This window comes from Osmia bicornis, chromosome 5, assembly GCF_907164935.1.
Source record: "Osmia bicornis bicornis chromosome 5, iOsmBic2.1, whole genome shotgun sequence".
NCBI classification, from domain to species: Eukaryota; Metazoa; Arthropoda; class Insecta; order Hymenoptera; family Megachilidae; genus Osmia; species Osmia bicornis.
The window spans coordinates 11,156,021-11,178,098 of NC_060220.1; the positions used below are offsets into that span (position 1 = coordinate 11,156,021).

Here is a 22,078-nt window from a genome sequence, read left to right on the forward strand (position 1 = left end):
TCCCACGATTTTATGGAAACCTCGAAAGACTAAAATAGAAGGTACACGCATGAAAATGAGCAGGTAATTGCGGATAATTGGCCCGGTGAAAATTTCACGCGATATCGTACGGAGGGAAGGTACACGCAGAGATATCGCCCATGGCTTAACGAGTTTATCATAATTAGGACAAGCCGGGATAATGCGAAATATAGCGTCGAATTAACTGGTAAGAGAGCAAGGACGCGAGAAACTAAGCCGATTAACATACAATGATAAAAATTGCAAACGTCCGACTTGTTAATTAGATGGGAATTTTTTTTTTTCCTTTCCTTTCCTTTCCACAAAGTTGTTTAACGCGTTCATTGTAACGAAGCTATTTTCTGTAGGCTAACAAGATTCTGACAATGACTGTTGAGTTTATTAAACAACTTGAAGCAAAACAAAAAGAGAATCTGTTAAATTAATTTGATTATAAGAACCTCTCGATCGTCACCCTTCTAATAATTCTCTTTCAAATAAGCTCTCGGATTTCCGAAATGTTTATAAGAGCAGATAAAACCGTCGGACTGCCCAACGGTTTTCTTACCAAGGTTCAGTTCGGTTGAATCTTTCAAAGTATTCAGACGTACCTTCCTTGATATTAAATAAAGTTCATTTTTCAATTAAAGTAAAAGATACGGCCTGTTATTTATTTAATAACCAAATCCTAATAATGACAGGTTGGTTTGTTCGAAATCTTTTGAAAATTAATTTAACCCAGACTATCGGTAGAAAGAAGATGGAAAAACAGAGTCGTGGGTGGTGAACAGGATTCTTGGAACATTGGATTATGTACTCATCGGGGCGAAATCTGCGAACCCACCACAGTCTGATTCATCGTGTTTCTACTATCTAGATTAAACGTGTTCCCAAAGCATATATGTATGTATCGCGTCTAGGTTTAACTAATGTGTCTGCTATAGGGATGTGCGGGTACCTGATATTACGGGTTCGGCCGGCCTCGGAAAAAATCGGGTGAGCTCGGGTGGGCGACCGATACATGCGTGCAGTCGGGTAGCCGGACTGTTTCGGATTCGGTCGGGTACAGTCGGGCAGATTCGGACGAGCTCCCGCGGGCCGCGGCCCGCGACCCGACCCGACTCTCGTGTATTTCAGTACTCGAATTTCGAACCGAACAATCGAAGCGAGTTCAGCTCGGCTTGTAAATTACGAGTACTCGACAACTCTATATTACGGGTTCGGCCGGCCTCGGAAAAAATCGGGTGAGCTCGGGTGGGCGACCGATACATGCGTGCAGTCGGGTAGCCCGACTGTTTCGGATTCGGTCGGGTACAGTCGGGCAGATTCGGATGAGCGGCCCGCGACCCGACTCTCGTGTACTTGTTAATGCTTGCAAAATATGTTTTAATTTTAAAACAAATAAAGTACAGCATCCAACAATCCTTGACTGAGTACTAAAAATACCAGCCAATTTTAATACATTTGAACTGTAAATTGCGTAACGAGTGTGACACGATGTTGTACCACAAAGGGTTAAATTTCAACCCCAGAAATTGGTCTCTTCTATGATTGAAAAAATTCCATGCCGCAACATCCACGTAACGCGATCATTGATTTATAAGACGAACTTCGAAAATTCGTTGAATTTTAATCAACCGTATGCATACGTTTAATTAAACACGAGAGACACTGTTGTCCTTGCTTGACGACGTCTCCCTCGAGTTTCTTCTCCACGGGTGCAACTGATGATCGTGTGCTTATAGAGGGGTGGTGCGATCTCTGTCGCTGACGTCATTACTTTCGCAGGACAAAGCTCCTAGCAGCGAGGGTGCGTTTATATATCCCGGGACACGGATGGGGCCGTTGGACGGCGCCAGGCGTCGAGACGCTTCTCAAACTCTCGCAACAAAACGTTCGTCAGCCCTCCTTTCCGTTTTCTCCTTTTTCGATTCTGCTTCCCCTTTTTAAGCTACCTATCCTATTTCCTCCATTATTTTTAGCAGATCCTTCTATCTTTCTTCTATTTCAATTCCATTGCTCTTTGTTTCGAATATTAATTTTGATTAATTAATATTATAATAAAATTTGGGAGCCTGGGACATCGCCATTTTTCCTTGGAAAATCTATTTTAATCGCGAATGTACGTGGATCTATGTATATAACCCTTTCACAATCAAAGAGATACTTTTTCAATAAGGATAGAAATTCATCGAGAAAATCCGAAAACATTCGATCGACGAAGGAGGGTGCGTTTTTTATCCTAGCAACAGAGGGGGAAGCGAAATGACGATGCCGAGCGTCGAGACGCTTTTCAGACTGTTGTAATAAAACGTCCAACAACCCCTATCTAATACTACCGTTCCCTAGAATCTCTGTATTTACATGAAAACACCATTTAATGCAGAATTATGGTGTAAGCTACGGTAATTGAGATTTTAAATCAATTTTATTGCACATTATATAAGAGTAAAAATTAATTCGTATAATTATTTAATTCAACACCCTCGCTACCAGATTTTCTATCTAAAATTCAAAAAGATTGTTAAGATTTGGAATAATCTTTTTCTTCTCTTACGAACCGTTTCTGATTAAAAGAGCAATTACAAAGCTGCTTAATTAACTCTCAATTAATTTAATTAGAAATCATAGCTGGAAACCGGTCATTAGAGAGATTTTCAATATAATTGAATATAGTTTGTATAATAATTACATTCAGATTGTTTAATACATTATTTAAATTCTTTATTATTTTTCACTCGTTTTGAAAGAAATAAGAATTCGCGTCGTTGCATTTGTATAAAGAAAAAGGTTCTCCCGAAGAAATTTCGAATTTTTCCTGAAACACTTTGTTCTAATTGCGAAGCGGAAAAAGTTACAACGTTTACCGGTCGAGGATCGTTTGAAACGTGATTTTCCTCGACGGAAAAGGAATTTCCCGCGAGTTTTTCCGCGAGTCGCACGGCTTTTTCAGAGACTTTCTCTTCGCACTTCTTGGTGCCCTCTTCTCCTCGTTTCTCCGTCCTCGTTAAACGCATACGCATCGCGAGAGGAAAAGAAGAGGAGAGCAAGGCCTCTCCCGCGTCCGTTGCACCGACTTTTCAGGGTTTGTTGCTCCGTTAATTAGATCGTCCGCAACGAGACCGTCGCAGTGGAGGGGGCAAACGTTATACTTGATAGAAATATAAATTTCCTTAAATAAGTCGATGAACCTCTAAAACTTAGAATCCCATCTAATCCAGAAACAATTAGCTCGATGTCTAATTACTAGATCCTTGCGAATCGAATCGTTCATTTTGAAACGTTAGAAATCCTATAAGATTTGAATAACAGAAACTTACATTTTCCTAAATGAAATATATCTGTTTAGAATAATAAAGATGTTGATATTGTGAAAAGCGTAGAAGATAAGCGTTTGGAAAATTGCCACGATACGGTGTATTTACTCGAAAATTTTGATGTTTGTTTAATATTCTAGGGAAATATGTGTGCCACGTGTCTCTGTCGTGAGTTCAATATTTCTCTAACTATTTGTTATACTTGAGAATACTGTTTACCGAAATTAAATAAATAACTTTTCAAACAAGGCCGCCTAAGGTCCAGGGCTCCCGTAAGACGATTTTGCGTCTAAGAATGCAAGAAGAGTATTTACTTGAATATTTAATCAATGTAAATGCAAATCTAAATTAGTTATACAAGCTTTAATGTTAATTTTATAAATTTCATTTCAGGTACTTTTTTTACATGAACGGGCCCTTTTTCGGAGCTCGCCTCAGACCCCCGAAATCTCAGGGCCGGCCCTGGGTCTAGGCCGCCTAGGGCTCCCATAAGACGATTTTGCGTCTGTAATGTTTACTTGAATATTAATCGATGGAAATGCAAATCTAAATTAGTTAGACAAAATTTTATAAATTTTATTTGAGGTACTTTTTTTATATGAAGGGGCTAGCCTTGGACCCCCGAAATATCAGGGCCGGCCCTATTTTCAAAACCAATTACCATTTATCTTTGATTATTGAGAAATTTCATTTTTCCACGCGATATCGATTCATAATTCCACGTTTGATAACGACTTTGTTGTGACACAGGCGATTCTGAAGTCAATAGATAACTCGTGTACATAATCAATGAAAAACAAATATTTCAAGTAGCGTTATCTATCGTACGTCGCAATTCATTCTAAATCTAAAATCTCTCTATCAACGAAATAATTCAGGTCCAATCGATAGTGGCTACGGTTCGATTTTAACGAGGAGATGGTATCGAATTGAACTAACTACACTTCAGCAGCCAGTCAGAAATACGAGACCTTTCGGGTAGCAAAAATAGAACCGAAACACGTTCGTCTTCTTTCCGTCTTTTCCGGACTCTGAGTGCGGTTAAAGTTACTTCTAAACGTAGCACAGCCGCTCGCACTGGTGGCAATTAAATGCGGAACATGATTCACGGGACGATCTACGAGATCGTGATGCAACGATCCTTTCTATACCAACATCTCCTACTGAGAGAGGTCTTTGTAGAAAATAGGAAATATACGTATCGGGTCATTCTATAAGCACTCTTGCTTTCGAATAGGAAGGCAAATGAATCTCCTCCTCCTCGGAAATGATCCCTTAATTAGGGATCAAGTGGGGGAGATCGAGGTCAAAAGTAACAATTTCACTTTGAACAACGATTACGCAAAATCTATAACATTTACTGCAAAATGGTTTGTTCGAAAATCTTACACAGGTATCTGACATTATTGAACTATGTATGTATGTAGACACAGTCCCATCGAAGTTATCGCAGTGAAGTTGGCGCGCTAACGCAATCACGCCGCGGCGGCGTTAGCGCGCCAACTTCACTGCGACAACTTCGATGGGACTCATTGTCAGTGTACAAACAGTTTCGCTTTATGAAAAGTAATTTATAATTATGTAACGTCCCCAAAGACAAAATAAATGAATAGCTAGTTAATTTATTATTAGCTGATTAATTTATTTTGTCTTCGGAGACGATACAATTACTATTCGAATTATACGCCTTCTTGTTTGCTTCTTTTCTCTGTTTTTCTTAATTTTCTACTCAAACTTTTTCATTCGTTAAGCGTTTTTAAGCGTTACATTCGATCCCGTTGAAATTCTTTTGTTTTTGAATAATAATCGAAACCTATATAAAATGAAACTTATGGTTATTGATTGTCTCGTGAATAAATATTGAACTCGATCCCATCCCTACCCTTTACTCCTCTTCCAAAAATAAACGAATTATTCTTGAAAATCAAGATTGCAAAGGAGTTGAATAGAAAATTCTTATTCTTCGATGATACGCGATTCGATTGGAAGTATATAATCTTTTTTTACCATGCCTAGTACATTTTTCAATGCCAACTCCTCGGCTCATTCTCGGCAATTATTAACTATTTAGCTTCTTGAGAGACTGGCAACGAGTAAGACAAAAAGATTCCGTGACTCAAGGTAAAGATAATGTGCTCGGACTTGGAAGACATTAGTCATTAACCGTCTACTTGCATATTCGTTTAAGTTTAAGCCTTTGTTCAAGATGGAATCTTCGAAAAGTTTGCTGAGATTATCAAACGAGGTCAATTAATTAAATAAATATTATAAATCTATCGATACGCGTAGCTAGAAATTTAATATTTTTCATCGATCTATATTATCGACACAAGGTCTGATAAGTCAGCGAATATAATATTAGCGAAATTATCTTCACTATTATTATTTGCGATAGTTGATAAAAATGATAATAACGAGCCAGGGAGTTTTAGAAGGCAGCAGAGAAGTATACCTACTTGAAAATTGGCTATTCTAGAAGTTACATTTTTGTCCGGCTACGTGGGAGGCGTATATACCCAGAATAGAGATTAGAACGGTATTTTAGTGTTCCAAGTGACGCCACAGATACGATAATTTGTAACATTCTCGTTCTTCGCTGTGATCAATGATTTCTCATATACAATAGACTACCGTTAAAAAGTTTGGAGAAGTATAAAATATATACTTCACCTACATATATAGTAAAATATAGAAGAGAATAGTAATAGAATTAAGCAAAAGAATGCAATGTAGAATCACTTATCTTACATTTTTAATTATTTTTTAAAACAATTCAAACGTTTCCAAACTGCTTGGCGGTAGTGTATATATATCATGCTCTATTTATTACCCCGGTCAGTACAATTTTAAGGATTTTGCAACCGCTTTCCAACTTTCAAATTTTATATTATTGTCTTACTTAAAAAGTAAAGTGTGACAAAAAAGTATAACAATGCTGTTTAATTACCGTTTAACTATACCGTACTCGTGATACTTCATTTTTCGACTCAATGAAAGCTGCCTGATTAATCGCGATTATCGATGATATTAAGTATTCAAATCGCGAATCGATTATAGAGAATTGGAGATTGATAAAAATTTGAGGAAAGCGTCGGTGCAGATCAAAGCGATTAATTGCAATTCGCGATTACTTCGTTACGGTTGGTGTATGGAAACCGAAGGAAACTCGTCATCCCTGTCGTGCATGATCATTATACCGCGATGGAACATAATCGTCTCGTGAGTCAACCGCACAGACGAATATCGATTATCAGTGATCGGTTCTGCTGGTCACGTTTCAATGACAATCCAAAAATGGACCGATGCGATGGTCCAAGAAGGGTTAACTAATACTTGAAAAAGAAAAATATTTAACTCTCTAGTAATTAAATGTAGGTACTTTGAAATTAGGATCCTTTGCATTCAACAATATAATTATAAAGTACCGTTCTAAAGGAGTCAAAATGACTGGTTTCCAATTTCTTATTTTAAATTACAAATTTTATCAAAGTATTTTTGTTCAAATCTATATTGGCTACTGCCGAGATAAATACTGGATGGATCTATTTAATTTTCTACATTACTTTCAACTTAAAAATAACTATGCATCAAATCTAGTGTTAACACTAGAACTACCAAAGGGGTAAAAATCACTGGTTTCTAGTTTCTTATTTTAAATTACAAATTTTATCGAGGTATTTTTGTTGAAATGTATATTGACTGTTATCGATCTAAAGAATAAATGTATATATTAAATTATGTTTCATCAATTATCTATTTAATTTTCTACATTACTTTCAACTTAAAAATAACTATGCATCAAATCTAGTGTTAATACTAGAACTACCAAAGGGGTCAAAATCACTGGTTTCTAGTTTCTTATTTTAAATTACAAATTTTATCGAGGTATTTTTGTTGAAATGTATATTGACTGTTATCAACCTAAAGAATAAATGTATATATTAAATTATGTTTCAGCAATTACCTATTTAATTTTCTACATTACTTTCAACTTAAAAATAACTATGCATCAAATCTAGTGTTAACACTAGAACTACCAAAGGGGTCAAAATCACTGGTTTCTAGTTTCTTATTTTAAATTACAAATTTTATGGAGGTATTTTTGTTGAAATGTATGTTGACTGTTATCGAGCCAAAGAATAAATGTATATATTAAATTATGTTTCATCTTTTATCTATTTAATCTACATTTTTTCAATTTAAAAATAAGTGTGCACCAAACGACGGTAGTTCTATTGTTAAACCTCCAGTTTCATGATAGCCGCGGAACGATCACTCGTTGCCGCCGATAACCCGCGAAGCGTGCATAAATTTATCGCATCCAATTGCAGGAAGGTATCGCGTACCGCGAAATTATACGACATGACCCTAATTATTACTATTTCCTTCTTCTTTTTTTTCTTCTTATTTCGCTGTTCCACGCCTCGCAGCTTGTACACTGAGTCCCATCGAAGTTGTCGCAGTGAAGTTGGCCACGCATTCACTCACCGACGCGGCATGAATGCGTTAGTGAATTTGTAGCCAACTTCACTGCGACAACTTCGATGGGACTCAGTGTACACCGACGCGAGAACCTACGAGCCGGTTACGAGACCGATGGTGTTCACGATCATCGCGATAATAATTGCAACGATGACGAGAGGAACGCGAGGCTCGCGATTCTTGCACGCATTCCGCCTACTCGCGTCCGCGATCAGAAATGAAAAAAAAAAAAAAAAAAATAACCACGCAAAACCTCTCGATTCGTCCTCGTCGTCGATATCAAGTTTTTCCTCGGCAAATAATTGCTCGTCTAGCCGTATGCAAATCAGCTAATTGTGAGATTCGAACAATGCATCAGCATTCATTTATTGCACCGCTGGCAAATTATGCATCGTCGACGATGCAACGAATAGAATGAAGGATTCTAATTTTCGAACGAAAGATTTTTGAAAGAAAAATCAGAATTAGTATTTACAGTGGGTAATCAAATTATTAAAGCCACTCGCATTAATTGACGATTTTACATAAAAACGATTAATTCTTAAATGAAAATCTTAAACAGAGTTTCTGTTATTTTTCTATGATTTATCGATGCTTGTAAAGTTATGATACGCAGTTGAAAAGAGTGAAAGTTCTTGACTGGCCTGGAAATTCAATCTCATCGAAAATTTGTGGGAACATTTATTATTAGTAATAAATAATAATTGATTAAACGTTTGACAGAAATATGGGCCAGTAATAAAGCAATCAAAATGAACTATTTAGAGGTTGATCCTGTCTTAAAAAAAAAAATAATCAAAAATACTAACATACATATGTAACTATAATCTTGTAAATGTATTTCTTTATTCTTATAAGTATTTTCTTGTATACATATTATTGAATTACTCAATTTAATTATTATTAATTAAATTAATTATTTACTCAATGTAAAAATCTTAAAATTATGATCCTATTTCTACGTAAACACGAAAAATCTATTTTTTCTACCATAGCTCTAATAATTTCATCGCCCACTGTATAGAATAATTGGGGAAAAAAGATAAACTTTCATATAGACATTGAAAACTGTTTTGATTTACTTTCTAACGATACTGAGGGGCGTTTTCAGAGATTGTCCGCTTTTCAATGGATTTCTTTCTAATTTCATAGATCGTACTTTCGTTTTCACCCATTCGGTGACTTTCTATTACGCATATAATTATTTCGATTTCAAGGAGGGAATATCGAGCCGTCTCTGTATCGAACTATTTTTCCACGGTGTAGAAAGCGTAAAAAGCTTTCGTGGAATTCGAGACGTTGAAAGAAAGACAAGTTCAATGAAACAATTGGATCGTGGCTTCGATTATCGTCGCCAGCCACGGCATCCAAGTTTCCCATGAAAATGTCTCTTGCTTTCTAGTCATTTTCAAGACGAACGATCGCGATTATCTAACCGAGCTGTTATTAAGTTTCCTTCTTCGAAAGTAGAAGACGATAACGTGTGTATCAAGGTGTACCGTGTCTGATTCTCTTGAAACTAAGGATTTCGAACGAAACGAAATTCATTCAGCATCGCAGCCGTTCTTGTACATGGATTTAGGCGGATCGATAAACCCATAAATTCCGTTTCAGGAGCGAAATGCAACGGCAGCTGCAACCACGATTGAAACGAGTGTTTCTTTGGAGCTAAGAATAGCGGAAGCTACTCGAACGCGGATTCCAATCTCTGGAATCGATTTTCAACGGATTCAAAGGGGTACATTAAATCCGCAGCAAATATTTCACCCTTTCAGGGCGGAGCATTCCTAAGCTCGTACAGAGTATTGTTAATTTAAAGTAAAAGCAGGGCCACCCTGAGCACAGGGCTAAATGGGCTATAACCCCGGGCGCCAGCCTTTTGGGGCGCCAATTTTCTTTAAATTGTACATATAATAAGTTACTTTTGTTTTTTATATTTTTATTTGTTTATTAGTAATACATTGACTTTTCCTAATTTTGAAACTTTTGTAAAACTTCACCGGTCACCCCCCTACCGTGTATTTCTTAGGACGGCCCTGAATAAAAAATAATAATAATTCCATCCTTTTCAGTGTCTGCACTTATAGCTGTGCTTTGTATCAAGAATATAACGCAATCGGTACAGAATTATAAATTATTATGACAAAGGGTTAATGATAATCGATCGATGGTAATAACGATTATCGATCTTCGAGAATCGATTTATATTTAACTATGCCTTTTAACGCGATTTCACGTTTAACCTCAAAATAACGCTTCAAATGGACCTTTATAAATAATATAGAGCAGAGATTCGATTACTTAATCAGACTTGTTGTTTCTTTCTGTTGCTATTTAAAACCAGTCTAGTCGGTGCCAATGAATCACTTATCGAAGGACGATTTGATACTCAGATCGCGTCACCGATGGTTAATAAAACTTTTCTACGTATCCGTTTGCAGCAGCTTAGCTGTTTGCTTGCGAATTTAAACAATGACTAACCCTTCGATAACTGTTCTCTGACAATCCCTGAGATTATTTTTATATTTCATTCAGTGTCATCCTAAATTTTGTATTATCTGTCCTGAAACATTTTCCACCCCAATGAATCCTATTATACTTTCATCCAGCTTTGGTAAATCTACTTTCCAAGTAATTCGTCGCAGAAAAGATGTCGATAATAACCGAATCGAAAGTACCAACTGCAGGTTTCACTCTGTTCCCTAAAGAGGAGAATCCAGTGGTGGTTTTCGCGCATCGAGGACGAGGCTTGAATTTTGTCGACCACGCGAAAAAGGACAAAGACCGGACCTCTATCCGAGGTTAAGCGGTACACACGGCCCACGCACACGTTACTTCTTCAGCTACCTACGTTACACGATAAAAAATTGTTTGCGAATTTTCTTCTATACATGTGCAATTCGTAACGCTCCTATGCAAACAATTTCGTGAGAATCGTTTGTCAATAGTAACGAAAATCGTAATTAACACCTTAACCGATAGTGTGGAAATATCCTTTTATTATAATAAATGTACAAATTTTAAGAATTTTAATAAATTTGTATTACATTAATGTGCAGCATGTTGTAATACAAATTAATATTATTCTAATAATACGAAGAATTATTCTGTCCTAAGGTTCGGTTTTAATAAACCGAATGTTTGAATCGTGATTTAAAGAGAAATGGTACCTAACATCGTGTTCCCGGGATGAAAGATAAAACCGATTCTTGTTTAGTTGCTAAACAACAAGTTCTTTCACTCTCGCCTCTGTCCTTCGCGGACAGTCAATATTCATAGATCGAGTGTCTCGATCATTGTGCGCAAGACGTGTGAATGCACTTACGTACGTTCCGCGTAAAAATAAATACGGCTCCGGACGAATAATCGAATCGAATCGATCAATCATCCGCAAACGTTATTACAAAATCGCAAGAATTTGAATTGAATTAACCTAAGCAGGAAGAACATCTCGACCGACAAAGAAGCCTTTTTTCAGTCATGAATAACATGCTCGTTATATAAGAAGACTGAATCGGATTTAATGGTTACCTTTTTTTTTTTTCAAATCGATTTAATCGTTTCTGAAAATTACCTAACTCAAACATTACGTATCTTCCTTCGTATCGTAATAATGATTTAAAAATACATTAATAATTTGTAACGTAACGTATTTTACTTACAATGCGGTTTCCGGAAGCGGAATCTGTTCTTGATCTTTAGCAATCGGCGTTAGAGAGATCGTACGTGAAAAGATGATTCAAAACTTCCATGACAGATGCACACGGAAATGATCGCGAGGTAACCCGACATGGCTGACTCGTCGTCAGCTGACAGATAAGCGATTACAAGATTCCCGTTCCGTACTGATATTTATCGTAACCTAAAACACCTACGATAATGCGGCTAGTTTCATTGCGTAGTTATGTGTCTACTCCTACGTATTGCAAACACGATCAAGTTATGTTGTTTAATAATGCATCGCGTACGTACCCTCCGGTCGCGGCACTGCGAAAGTAAACAAAGAAAGATACCAATTCGATCCTACAAACGCAAACATTTGGAATTGATCGAACGTTTTGCAAGTTATAGAAAGTAAAACATAGAGACTACGGATTATGATTAATTTTTTGTACGTTCATTTAGAATACCGAACGGATCACAAAAGTTGATTCTCTTTGTTTTTTCTCTGTACGCATGGAAAGAGATTGTACAAATTACGATTGTGCAGTACGCGATCGAATTCCAGTAAACAAGCCGGGTAAATGATAAAACAACTACCGTTTCTAAATAAACTAGGAAAATACAGAACGTGGCGGATACCGAATCGAAGGGGGCGCGGTCGTAAATTGCAAGTAAAACGAGGGAAAAAGAAAAAAAAAATGCAGCTACGTGCAAGCTACTGCAGGAATGCAGAAAGAACGTCAGACGGAGAGGAGAGAGCGAAAGAGAAACAAAGAGAAAGGGTGTCGTGTGAGCCTTTTGTGTATGAGCATGTGTATATACGTAAGTACATGGATGTGTACACGAAGGGCCCCGCTCTGTGTGCACCACCAATCAAATGTCGAGTCACTGCACTTTTTTCTTCTCGCCTTTTACTTTTTGCTCACATTACCGCGCGCGTTTACGATTCCGATTATAATTCGGTTATTATGCACCATATTATACTAATTTATCACTACTCACATTATATCGTTTAATTCACCAACGTCGCGCGACTCACCGTATGCCTCCACTACTCCCTTTGACTATCCTCCTTCGACTGCGCGTCAAACACTGCACCGCTTGGAATACCGAGCCACGAATGGAGGGGGTAGTGGAACTGTGTTCATTCGGTTTGAAATATTTAATCACTGACTACAGATCCAACAAGACTAGGCATGCTTTTCTTCTCGAGGAATTATGGTTTTGAGGGTCTCAGACACCCCCAAGTGAGGTTAGGTCTGTATGTACAGAGCATAGTTAGCGTGACAGTTGTGCCTGCTTACCAATCCCTTTTTTACAACATCGCGCAGTCGCAACTGAAAAGACACAATTTTGACTCCTTTTGATTCTATTATTATGAATCAGTCAAAATCAACACAAGAGCGAGAAATTATTAAAATAATTGTTTGACAAACTTGTAGTTTAAAAAGACCGCTATAAATTAAAATTTTTTTAATTCGACACCAGCGCCATCTATACAAAAATGGCTGAAACTACTCAACGAGTTGCCAATCGATTTTCCGAAACTGTGGCGGCCGACGTCAATGTCGATAAAGAAGATTACGCTGTCAAGATTATTCTCACCGCCACCTTTTTATAACTATATTTATTATTCATTTGTCATGTTTAAAACAAATTGGAATTAATTTTATGAACATTCATTCCTCCCAAAATCCTCAAAGCCAAAAGACGTGTAAACCTTTATATTATCAATTTCAATTCAATTTTAATATGGGATAAGATCCCATAAAACAGGGAACACCATCGTCACCTATCGGTATACAGTGGAAGCTATGTCGGTAACTAGTTTCCGCTACTTGCTGTTTAGAACAATCGATTGGTAAGTCGTTGAGTAGATTTAGCCATGTTTGTATAGATGGCGCTAGGATCGAATTTAAAAAAAATTTAATTTATGGCGGTCTTTTTAAAATACAAGTTTTGCAAATAATTATTTTAATAATTTTCTGGTTTATTAAAAATAGAAGAGTTTCACATTTTTATACTAAGATAGAGTACATGTCGCTTATTCTCGAGGCACACATTCAAGACTATAGGATTTGTAGTCATTGATTTAATTAAATATTAAATTATCTATTTATGTAAATATTCTTGTGGGTTAAACTTCGTCTTAGGGGACCAAAAATTAACGGGTCCAAAATATGTGTTCTTGTTTTATTGATTGCTTTATTTTACATACAGCTGGAAGACCCAAAAAAGGTGCTGGCCGTCTTGCTTCTGTCTTCTGTGAACCATGTGAACCGAAGTTCTTAACCTAACTTTAATGTTTATTTATATTAGACACATAATACAAATTTATTATGTAAAGAAATAAGTATTTTTTCATAAAAATGTACGATATATGTCACCCTAGTGTAAGTGGATAAGTATTTCTAACTTTCAAGTATATAGAAATAAAAAATTATAATTTTTAACCCATTTTACTGTTGTTAGTACTATTGTATTGAAAAGTTGGGTTGTACTGATCCTGTAAAAATAAGTACAACCTTTTATGCTTATATTGAACTATGTGAAGGTAACAATGCCATGTTAAAATAATATAATTTGATGGTACTGTTATTCAATAATCATTATTTTCTATCAGCAAAGCGATATTGGGAAGTCAACTACAAATTCAACGAAGTCTTGGATTTACTATATTTGGAAGTAAAAAGAAACAAAAATTCTCAGACAGAAATATATATGCCTTGGCCAGCATCGCATAATATTTCTCTTGATAAGATTGAAAAGATACAAGAAGGTTTAAACACTGACCAGTAAGAATAATAGTTTATAACAGTTGAAAGTATGTAATTTTGTATTTTATAAATTAATGTCTTTATTTCTTAATAGGGTAACATTTGTTTTCAAGTCTGCAGACAGTACCAGTATTATTTACAAAGCAAGCAAAGGTCTTGTAAAACCTGTGGCTCCAGAAACAACTAAATTAATGAAAGAAAAAGAAGAAAAGAAATCAGACTTGGAGAAGGAAATTAGAAAAAATACTTCATACTTGTATGAGTTAGCAAAATCTTTAAATACAGAGAACACAGACAATACAGAAAACAAAAAAGACACTAGTCCTAGTACAAGCAATAGCAATAACACAGGGATAAATGGATAAATTTCTCCCCTTCAAAAATTGCAAGGAATTAAATATAAAATCATGCTGCATTTCTTTCAAGATATTTATTACTGAAAGGAGTTACCTTTTATATACTTGAAATATTGTATATTTCATATTACCAAAAATGATATAATTGACTAAAATGATATGTATTAAGCTGCTACTGTAAATGAAAATATTGAATAAATTATTTTATAAGTATTATCTATATTGGTGTATTAACTATGTATTATTAAGTGATTTAGTAAACACTGCAAATATGAAGCACATGCTGTTTCATTAATATCAGTTGACATTAACGAGGGCATTAATGTCAGAGAATAAATGTAATGTTGTTTTGTACATATAAAAATAAGTAACAAAGGTCTATTCAGACAAGGTTTCTACTTTCAGTGTTTAAAATAGATCTATCTACAAAAGAATGAAGACACTTGTATTATATACATCTTTCAATCACTATTCTTCGAACGATATTTCGTTCTTAAAATTGCTGCATACATTGAGAATTTCACGCTCGTAAAAACTATGTATGTTTCGGATCTTATTACAATATTTTTCGATCATGTTCTTATTATATATGTGTAATATTTATGTATATGTATACATAAGTCTTAAGTATATAGCACATACAATTAATACATTGACAAGAAAATATTGTTTCAATATAGATGATCCTTTGAAAACTATATGTTTGGCAGTTCGAAAGATTCAGAAAGTAAAATTTTAATAAAAACGTGTTTCCAATGTTCCCATATTTTCTTGTCCATTATACAATTAAAAGATATATGTATATAGTTTTTAACCATTGTGTATGTCTTAACTAAAATTGTATTATAATTATTCAACTAGACTTTAAAACTTATATATGAGAATTTTATAAAAACAGGCACATTAGGAGTAATGTGATATACGAGCACCCTCTGTATAAATAGGTTTTCATTTTGATATACAAGGTCTTGGTAAAAATAGTTATTAAATGGTTATTAATTTATTAATGCATTAAGGCAACTATAATTCGAGGTGTACCCGAAAGTATCACAAGTGATGCAATTAGCTTTCTGTTTTGTTATTTCAAATACTGTTCTTAAGAAAATGAGTAATGATCTTAAAGATTATGATTTTTAATATTAACTAATATATTACACTATATTTTTAATGTTGTTATATATATGTATATATGTATATATGTATATATATTATATACAGGGTGGCCCACATAACTCTTAACAGCTCAATATCTCGAAAACTATCACATCGATTTTAAAGTTCTTGGCCTCAAATTGCATGGATCTGAAGGGTCTTTCTAACTACATAAACATGATGTGGCCCACCCTTCTTCTTTAATGGGGGGGGGGGTACTTTTATAATTTTAAATGGAACCCCCTATAAAACGTTACATATTTAGATTCTACAGGAAAAAACAAGTAAATTTTGTCTGAAACATTTTTTTGTCAGATATTTCCATGATGAGATTATAACAGTTTGAAGTTTCGACTTGTAGGTACTTACTTGAAGCGGTCGGACATAGCGCTTGAGTCCTTTTTATGATACCTCTACTTGACCTTAACGGATTCAAATTTCTGTACATTTCTAACGCGTGGTTCCAACGACAATCGTCCCAAGGAAGATTAACTTGTATTATTTGAAAGAGCCAAATATAGCCTCCTCTGTCTTCCTCGCCTGGGATACTTCCAAGTGCGTCGCACCGACGAGGCACACAAATTAGGTATACTGGAAAGTAGCTATTGAAAATAAAGTAAAGAAAAAGGGAAAACAGATCCTAGCCACGGGCGGATTATTAAAAATAATCCGGACGTAACAATAGTAATGATGATATTGTTGTTAAATGTATATTACATATGTAACGCAGATACAGTAATAATGATATTGTTGTTAACTGTTCTTTGATCTGTAGTAAGGTATCAAGATATTACATTACATCTAATGTAGATATAGTAATAATGATATTGTTATTAAATGTACATTGATCTGTTGGAAGGCATCAAGATATTACATTATATCTGATGAAAATATAGTAATAATGATATTGTTATTAAATGCATATTACATAGCTAACGCATACAGGTCATGGCACAAGGAGTCTGTGCCCTTAAGAAACAAAAGCAATAAGAAACAAAACAATTCTTGAGTTTGACTCAGTTATCTATGAAAACGTTCTCGGGGTGGTGCTGTTATTCAAGCAGTAACATTGCGATTATGGCTATTTTTGATACAGAAGTGAATATGTTATTAGTGTTAGGTGAATGCCAAAAACATTATCGGCGTGCAGTGGTGCTGTTTTTTGAACGTTATAGGATCGAAAAATCTCATGTAACATTTTATAATTTAGAAAAGCGGCTTCGTGAGCACGGTGGATTGTGTACAAAATATCGCAATAAACCTAAACCTGTCACTAATGAAAATAATAGTGTCAATATTCTTGCTGCAATTACATTAAATCCTCATATTAGTCAACGTAAACTTGCACAAACATCAGATATCAGTCGTTCTTCAATTCAACGAATTTTGAATAGGCAGAAATATCATCCATATCACTTGATTTTAACACAAGAACTTTCGATGGCTGACTACGGTCACCGCGTAACATTTTCTGAGTGGCTGCAGGGTGTTATGGATAATGACTTTTTGTGCAAAATACTTTTTTCCGATGAGGCTACTTTTATGAATTCAGGACATGTAAATAAACATAATCTGCATTATTGGGCCGTTGAAAACCCACATTGGATGCGATCTGTTCCCTTTCAACATCGATGCTCTTTAAATGTTTGGTGTAGCATAATAGGAGATTTTGTGATTGGGCCTTATTTTTTTGAAGAAACTGTAAAATCTGAAAGTTATTGTGATTTATTAAAAAATCATTTGCCTGCGCTTTTGGAAGCTGTGCCACTACACATCAGAAGAGAAATGTGGTTCCAACAAGACGGCGCTCCTCCACATTTTGCAATCATCATCAGACAATTTTTGAATGAAAAATTTGGGAACAAATGGATCGCTCGCGGGGGACCTCATCAATGGCCTCCTCGATCCCCCGATCTAACACCATTAGATTTTTTCTTATGGGGATATGTAAAGGAGAAAGTTATGTTTGAACCGCCGACGACAAAAGAGAATATGAAACAAAGAATACGTGACGCTTGCGCTTCAGTGACTCCCGAAATATTAATAAATGTTAGAACAACTTTGATGTTTCGAGTGAATAAATGTTTACAAGCCCGTGGTAGACATTTTGAACATTTAATTTAAGGAACATTTTATTTATTCACGAGTAAGCAAAGGACTCAATAATAATTCAATAACGCTATTTCCGACCGCTTCAAGTAAGTACCTACAAGTCGAAACTTCAAACTGTTATAATCTCATCATGGAAATATCTGACAAAAAAATGTTTCAGACAAAATTTACTTGTTTTTTCCTGTAGAATCTAAATATGTAACGTTTTATAGGGGGTTCCATTTAAAATTATAAAGGTACCCCCCCCCCCATTAAAGAAGAAGGGTGGGCCACATCATGTTTATGTAGTTAGAAAGGCCCTTCAGATCCATGCAATTTGAGGCCAAGAACTTTAAAATCGATGTGATAGTTTTCGAGATATTGAGCTGTTAAGAGTTATGTGGGCCACCCTGTATATACATATAGGATACAGAAAACAAGAATTTTAAAAAGGCACTAAAACAATGTTAGCATAAAACTTTCTCAATAACAAAAGCATAATGCATATATTTTTAATGATTGTATAAGATACTCATACGAAATGATATCAGAGTACGAAAAAAAAACAAAAAATAAAACAAAGAAATTGTAGAGTGATGTTTATAGTGAATATGAGTACTAATAACGTGCTATTGTGAATTTGTATTGCCCTTGTGTTATAGTTATACAGTGTATCAAGCTGAAACATTGTACTCATTAATGTTACGTTTTTTTTGTAATGTTTTTTTTTTTTTACTTTTCAGGATTTGGTTACATATTTACAAAATATATCTAGAGCAGAAATATTCTATCACATACTAGAAATATGAAAATATGTAACTAATTAATGTATTCAAATGAATAAGAAGATTGTGTAGGAATCAAACCGGTAGAAATTTGTTCATTTAAAAAATGAACTGATATAGTTAGATTGTTACATGTTATTGTAAATAACAGATTTCAATTTTCTGATTTTGTTAATAATTATGTAAACGTGATTAATGTAATTAGAGCGCCCAGTGTTAACTATGTTTATATTGCTTAACACTTATAGATCGTACCATCTTTTCATTTAATTCCCTATCACATGAGCATGAGCAAATACAACTACTTTTTGATTTATTTTTTGCATTTTATAAATCATAATATGTTTATACAATGAATGTTTTTTTTTTTATGTTAAGGATACAATTGTTGAGTGGCTGGAAAAATGTTCACTATACATAAAAATAAATGTGCATAAGTGAAAATTGTAAAATAATACTTTAAACAGATATCATTTTAGACATTTAGTTAATATCTAGAATCATGATTAAGAAATCTGATGAATATTTAATCGAACGATATAAAGTTTGATTGCAAATAGTATCTTTGTATCAAAGTACGAACAACGTTACAAAAGTACATGTACAATTTATGTATCTTTTCCGGGATTTCAATTAATTAAATCTCAATATTAAAATACTTCAAATAACTCTAAGTAATTATTACATTGCATATTGAAAATTAATTGCGATAAATGTAAACCTGAATTATATAACTACGAGTTAAAAGTCTGAAATTCATACACATTAATTAAAAACCTGAGATTCGACATTTAAACGTATCTTTTTTAAATCCTTTATGCCTGATATTTTTAAGCACTAAAAAATAAAACATCTGTACAATCCATAACACTATCAAATATCAAATGTGGAACATATTATTTTGAAAGTTAAACAAATACATCTGTAACTATCGATGTTGTTAATTGCGATTTGATTGCCCCTAAAATGATGTCTGAAAAAGTAATAGAACGCTAATCGTTTCGTGTATCAAATTTAACAAAAAAGACGATTACCGTCATTATGGCTAGCACCAGTCAGCCATGTACGTAAAATCTTTAAATAGCATTTGTTCTAAATCATTAAGCGGCCTAGGATCTTTAGGCGGAGTTAACTGAGGCTTTTCCGATGTAAATTCTTCATCAAAATTACTAACATCCTCCACCGAATGCTGAAATACAAATGTAAACCAAATAATGAATCTATTTAAAATGAATATCATAGATTAATACTTACAATTACTGGAACAAACGGTGGTTTTACACGTCTCAGAAGTAAATCATCCCAAGCTATGTGCCTAAAGAATGCTTGTTTCTTAACATCTTCAGCATCTCTTTCACTACTACCCAATCTTCTATCAGGATTTTTTCTCAGTAACTACAATTAAATATAACCAGTTAGCATTATACAAATCGTATTTATCCCGCAGTCAATTAAACAACAGATAAAATATATTTACCCTTCTCATTATTGCTATCGCTTCTAAAGAAAGAAATCGCGGATACCGAACTTCATCGTTCACAATAGAATCAAATACTTCTTCTTCGTCATCACCAGGGAACGGTGACTGAGCAAGGACCAGGTATCAATTAATGCAAGCAACTACAGTGTACGTTTATTAAATTACACAAAACTTACCTCACCAACAAGCATCTCAAATATTAATACACCAAGACCCCACCAATCAACAGCTCGTGTGTACGAGGTTTCGGTAAGAACCTCGGGTGCTAAGAATTCTGGTGTACCACAAAATGTTCCCGTTCTATCACCATAGCCCATTCCTTCTTTACACAAACCGAAATCAGCAATTTTTACATATCCTTCTGTATCCAATAGTAAATTATCTAATTTCAAATCTCTAAAATTTTAACACCATCATTGAACACTTTACTGTTTGGTACAAGAATCATATCCATAAAAATCATGTACCTATTTAACATTTACCTGTAAATGATTCGACTTTCATGTAAATATTGTAAACCTAACACTACGCAGGCCGAATAAAATACAGCTCTTGGTTCCCCAAACACATCCGCGTGTATGTGCATCATAAGATCTCCTCCAGCTGCATATTCCATCACAAAACAAACATGTGCCTATGGAGAAAAAATACTTTTAATATTTAAAATAAAACGCGATGGTAGAAACGTAATTAAAATATAATTTTTACCTCGGTTTGGAAACAAGCAAACAGATTTACAAGGAAAGGATGACGGGTAGCATTGGCCACCTCGAATATTCTTTTCTCTGAAAGCAACGACTCTACTTCGTCCCTTGCTATTATATCACCCTTTTTCAGAGCTTTTATTGCAAAATATTCCCCTGTATTTCTGTATTGCGAAAGTATCACTTTCCCAAAATGACCACGTCCAAGAACAGAGAGTAGCCTAAAGTTGTCAATAGTCATTCCAGTCAGTTGCGAGTGTCTTCTGGATTCGTAGGCACTATCCCTGTACTGAGAAGGCTTGCTCGGCATTTCGTACACAACCTATAATTGTTCAAACCATTCTTAGTTCAAAGTAACACGTTTATCACAAGGTATTAATTACAATCAACATGAATTATTTACAGATTAATCGAAAATATTAAAAGTTATTATACTCAGTTTGTCGCAGATGAATTGTTAATCGTAACTTTATATAGATCACAAAATATAAAGTATTGAAATTTAAGTTCTAATTTAGTGTACTTAATTGGAAAGATTCACTTGTTTAAATTGTACATACTTAAAGATTGTTCCTAATAATTGTTAAAGAAATACCTATAGGCTGTTGGAACGTTAAGTATTTACAAGCAGGATAAGTCTGTAATTACAAGTACTTATACAGGTAGAATAATGAAAGCTTTGATACATAGTAGACACCCAAGTATGTACATGCAAAAACTTGGTGACACATGCGTTTGATAAAAAAGAAGAAAAAAAACTTATTAAAATGATAAACAGTAAAGATTTTAATTGAAAAGAAAGAAAAAAAATTAAAAGAATAGATAATACTTAACGTATGTTAGTACAGGAATAAAACGCAAGAAGAAATAAAGCTGCGTGTATCTGGAGGTATGTACCTCATCTTCAGGAAACTCGACGACAGGTTGGGGCGAGGGTGTGCGTGGAGAGGGTGGTGCGATCAGCACGGGACGAGGCTCTGTTACAAGAGGCCTCAAAATTGCGCCCTGAGGCCCCCCCTTTTCCTCGTTGTGCAGAAAATCAAACTCCCTTAATGCACTCTGTAACTACATTACTATCTGCTTAGCTCTAAAAGCTACTTTACCGTTGCTATATATCTTAAACTGAAGGGAGCACCAAAATTTTCCGTACAATTAAAAGAAATAGATTAACTTTATTATTCGAAGGAAGATTTGCTGAAGAAAGAACACTGCACATTGTAACTTTCTAGTGTATCCTTTTTGCATTGATGCTGAACATTGTGAAAATAGCT

At 34.8% G+C, this 22,078-nt stretch overlaps 3 protein-coding genes across 26 annotated transcripts in view; 1 reads left to right on the forward strand and 2 right to left on the reverse strand.

Annotated features, from left to right (window-relative positions):
• The window catches only part of LOC114878658 (F-actin-monooxygenase Mical), a 52,928-nt gene extending 40,349 nt beyond the window's left edge, over window positions 1-12,579 (reverse strand). For 5 of the 19 annotated variants that reach the window (XM_029192726.2, XM_029192725.2, XM_029192723.2 and 2 more), the window contains exon 1: window positions 11,462-12,544. The gene's annotated coding sequence lies outside the window, so the exon portion shown is untranslated. Of the gene's footprint in view, window positions 1-11,461 lie in introns of all 19 variants that reach the window. The other 14 variants (XR_003789777.2, XM_029192707.2, XM_029192710.2 and 11 more) reach the window with 10 other exon arrangements.
• A 919-nt stretch (window positions 12,580-13,498) lies between these two features.
• Window positions 13,499-14,815, forward strand: LOC114878636. The gene is made up of 5 exons (XM_029192667.2): window positions 13,499-13,582; window positions 13,683-13,855; window positions 13,935-14,016; window positions 14,086-14,257; window positions 14,334-14,815. Exons 2-5 carry the CDS (start codon window positions 13,832-13,834, stop codon window positions 14,602-14,604), a joined length of 549 nt encoding a protein of 182 aa, XP_029048500.2. The 5' UTR covers window positions 13,499-13,582; window positions 13,683-13,831; the 3' UTR covers window positions 14,605-14,815.
• Window positions 14,816-18,109: 3,294 nt separating this feature from the next.
• Window positions 18,110-22,078, reverse strand: part of LOC114878643 (serine/threonine-protein kinase N) — a 41,729-nt gene continuing 37,760 nt past the window's right edge. For 3 of the 6 annotated variants that reach the window (XM_029192682.2, XM_029192680.2, XM_029192685.2), the window contains 7 exons: window positions 21,705-21,872; window positions 20,812-21,129; window positions 20,586-20,737; window positions 20,280-20,499; window positions 20,101-20,208; window positions 19,878-20,018; window positions 18,111-19,812 (listed from right to left, as the gene is read on the reverse strand). In XM_029192682.2, the coding sequence (XP_029048515.1) occupies window positions 19,669-19,812; window positions 19,878-20,018; window positions 20,101-20,208; window positions 20,280-20,499; window positions 20,586-20,737; window positions 20,812-21,129; window positions 21,705-21,872 (1,251 nt within the window). In that variant the 3' untranslated portion in view covers window positions 18,111-19,668. Of the gene's footprint in view, window positions 19,813-19,877; window positions 20,019-20,100; window positions 20,209-20,279; window positions 20,500-20,585; window positions 20,738-20,811; window positions 21,130-21,704; window positions 21,873-22,078 lie in introns of all 6 variants that reach the window. The other 3 variants (XM_029192681.2, XM_029192686.2, XM_029192683.2) reach the window with 3 other exon arrangements.

Excerpts from the sequence above, each read along its gene's own strand:
- LOC114878636 (XM_029192667.2), top strand. The coding sequence starts at position 13,832 with ATGTACGATATATGTCACCCTAGT. Across the intron at positions 14,017-14,085 it reads TTATATTGAACTATGTGAAG|CAAAGCGATATTGGGAAGTC; the intron begins GTAACAATGCCA and ends ATTTTCTATCAG. Across the intron at positions 14,258-14,333 it reads GAAGGTTTAAACACTGACCA|GGTAACATTTGTTTTCAAGT; the intron begins GTAAGAATAATA and ends ATTTCTTAATAG.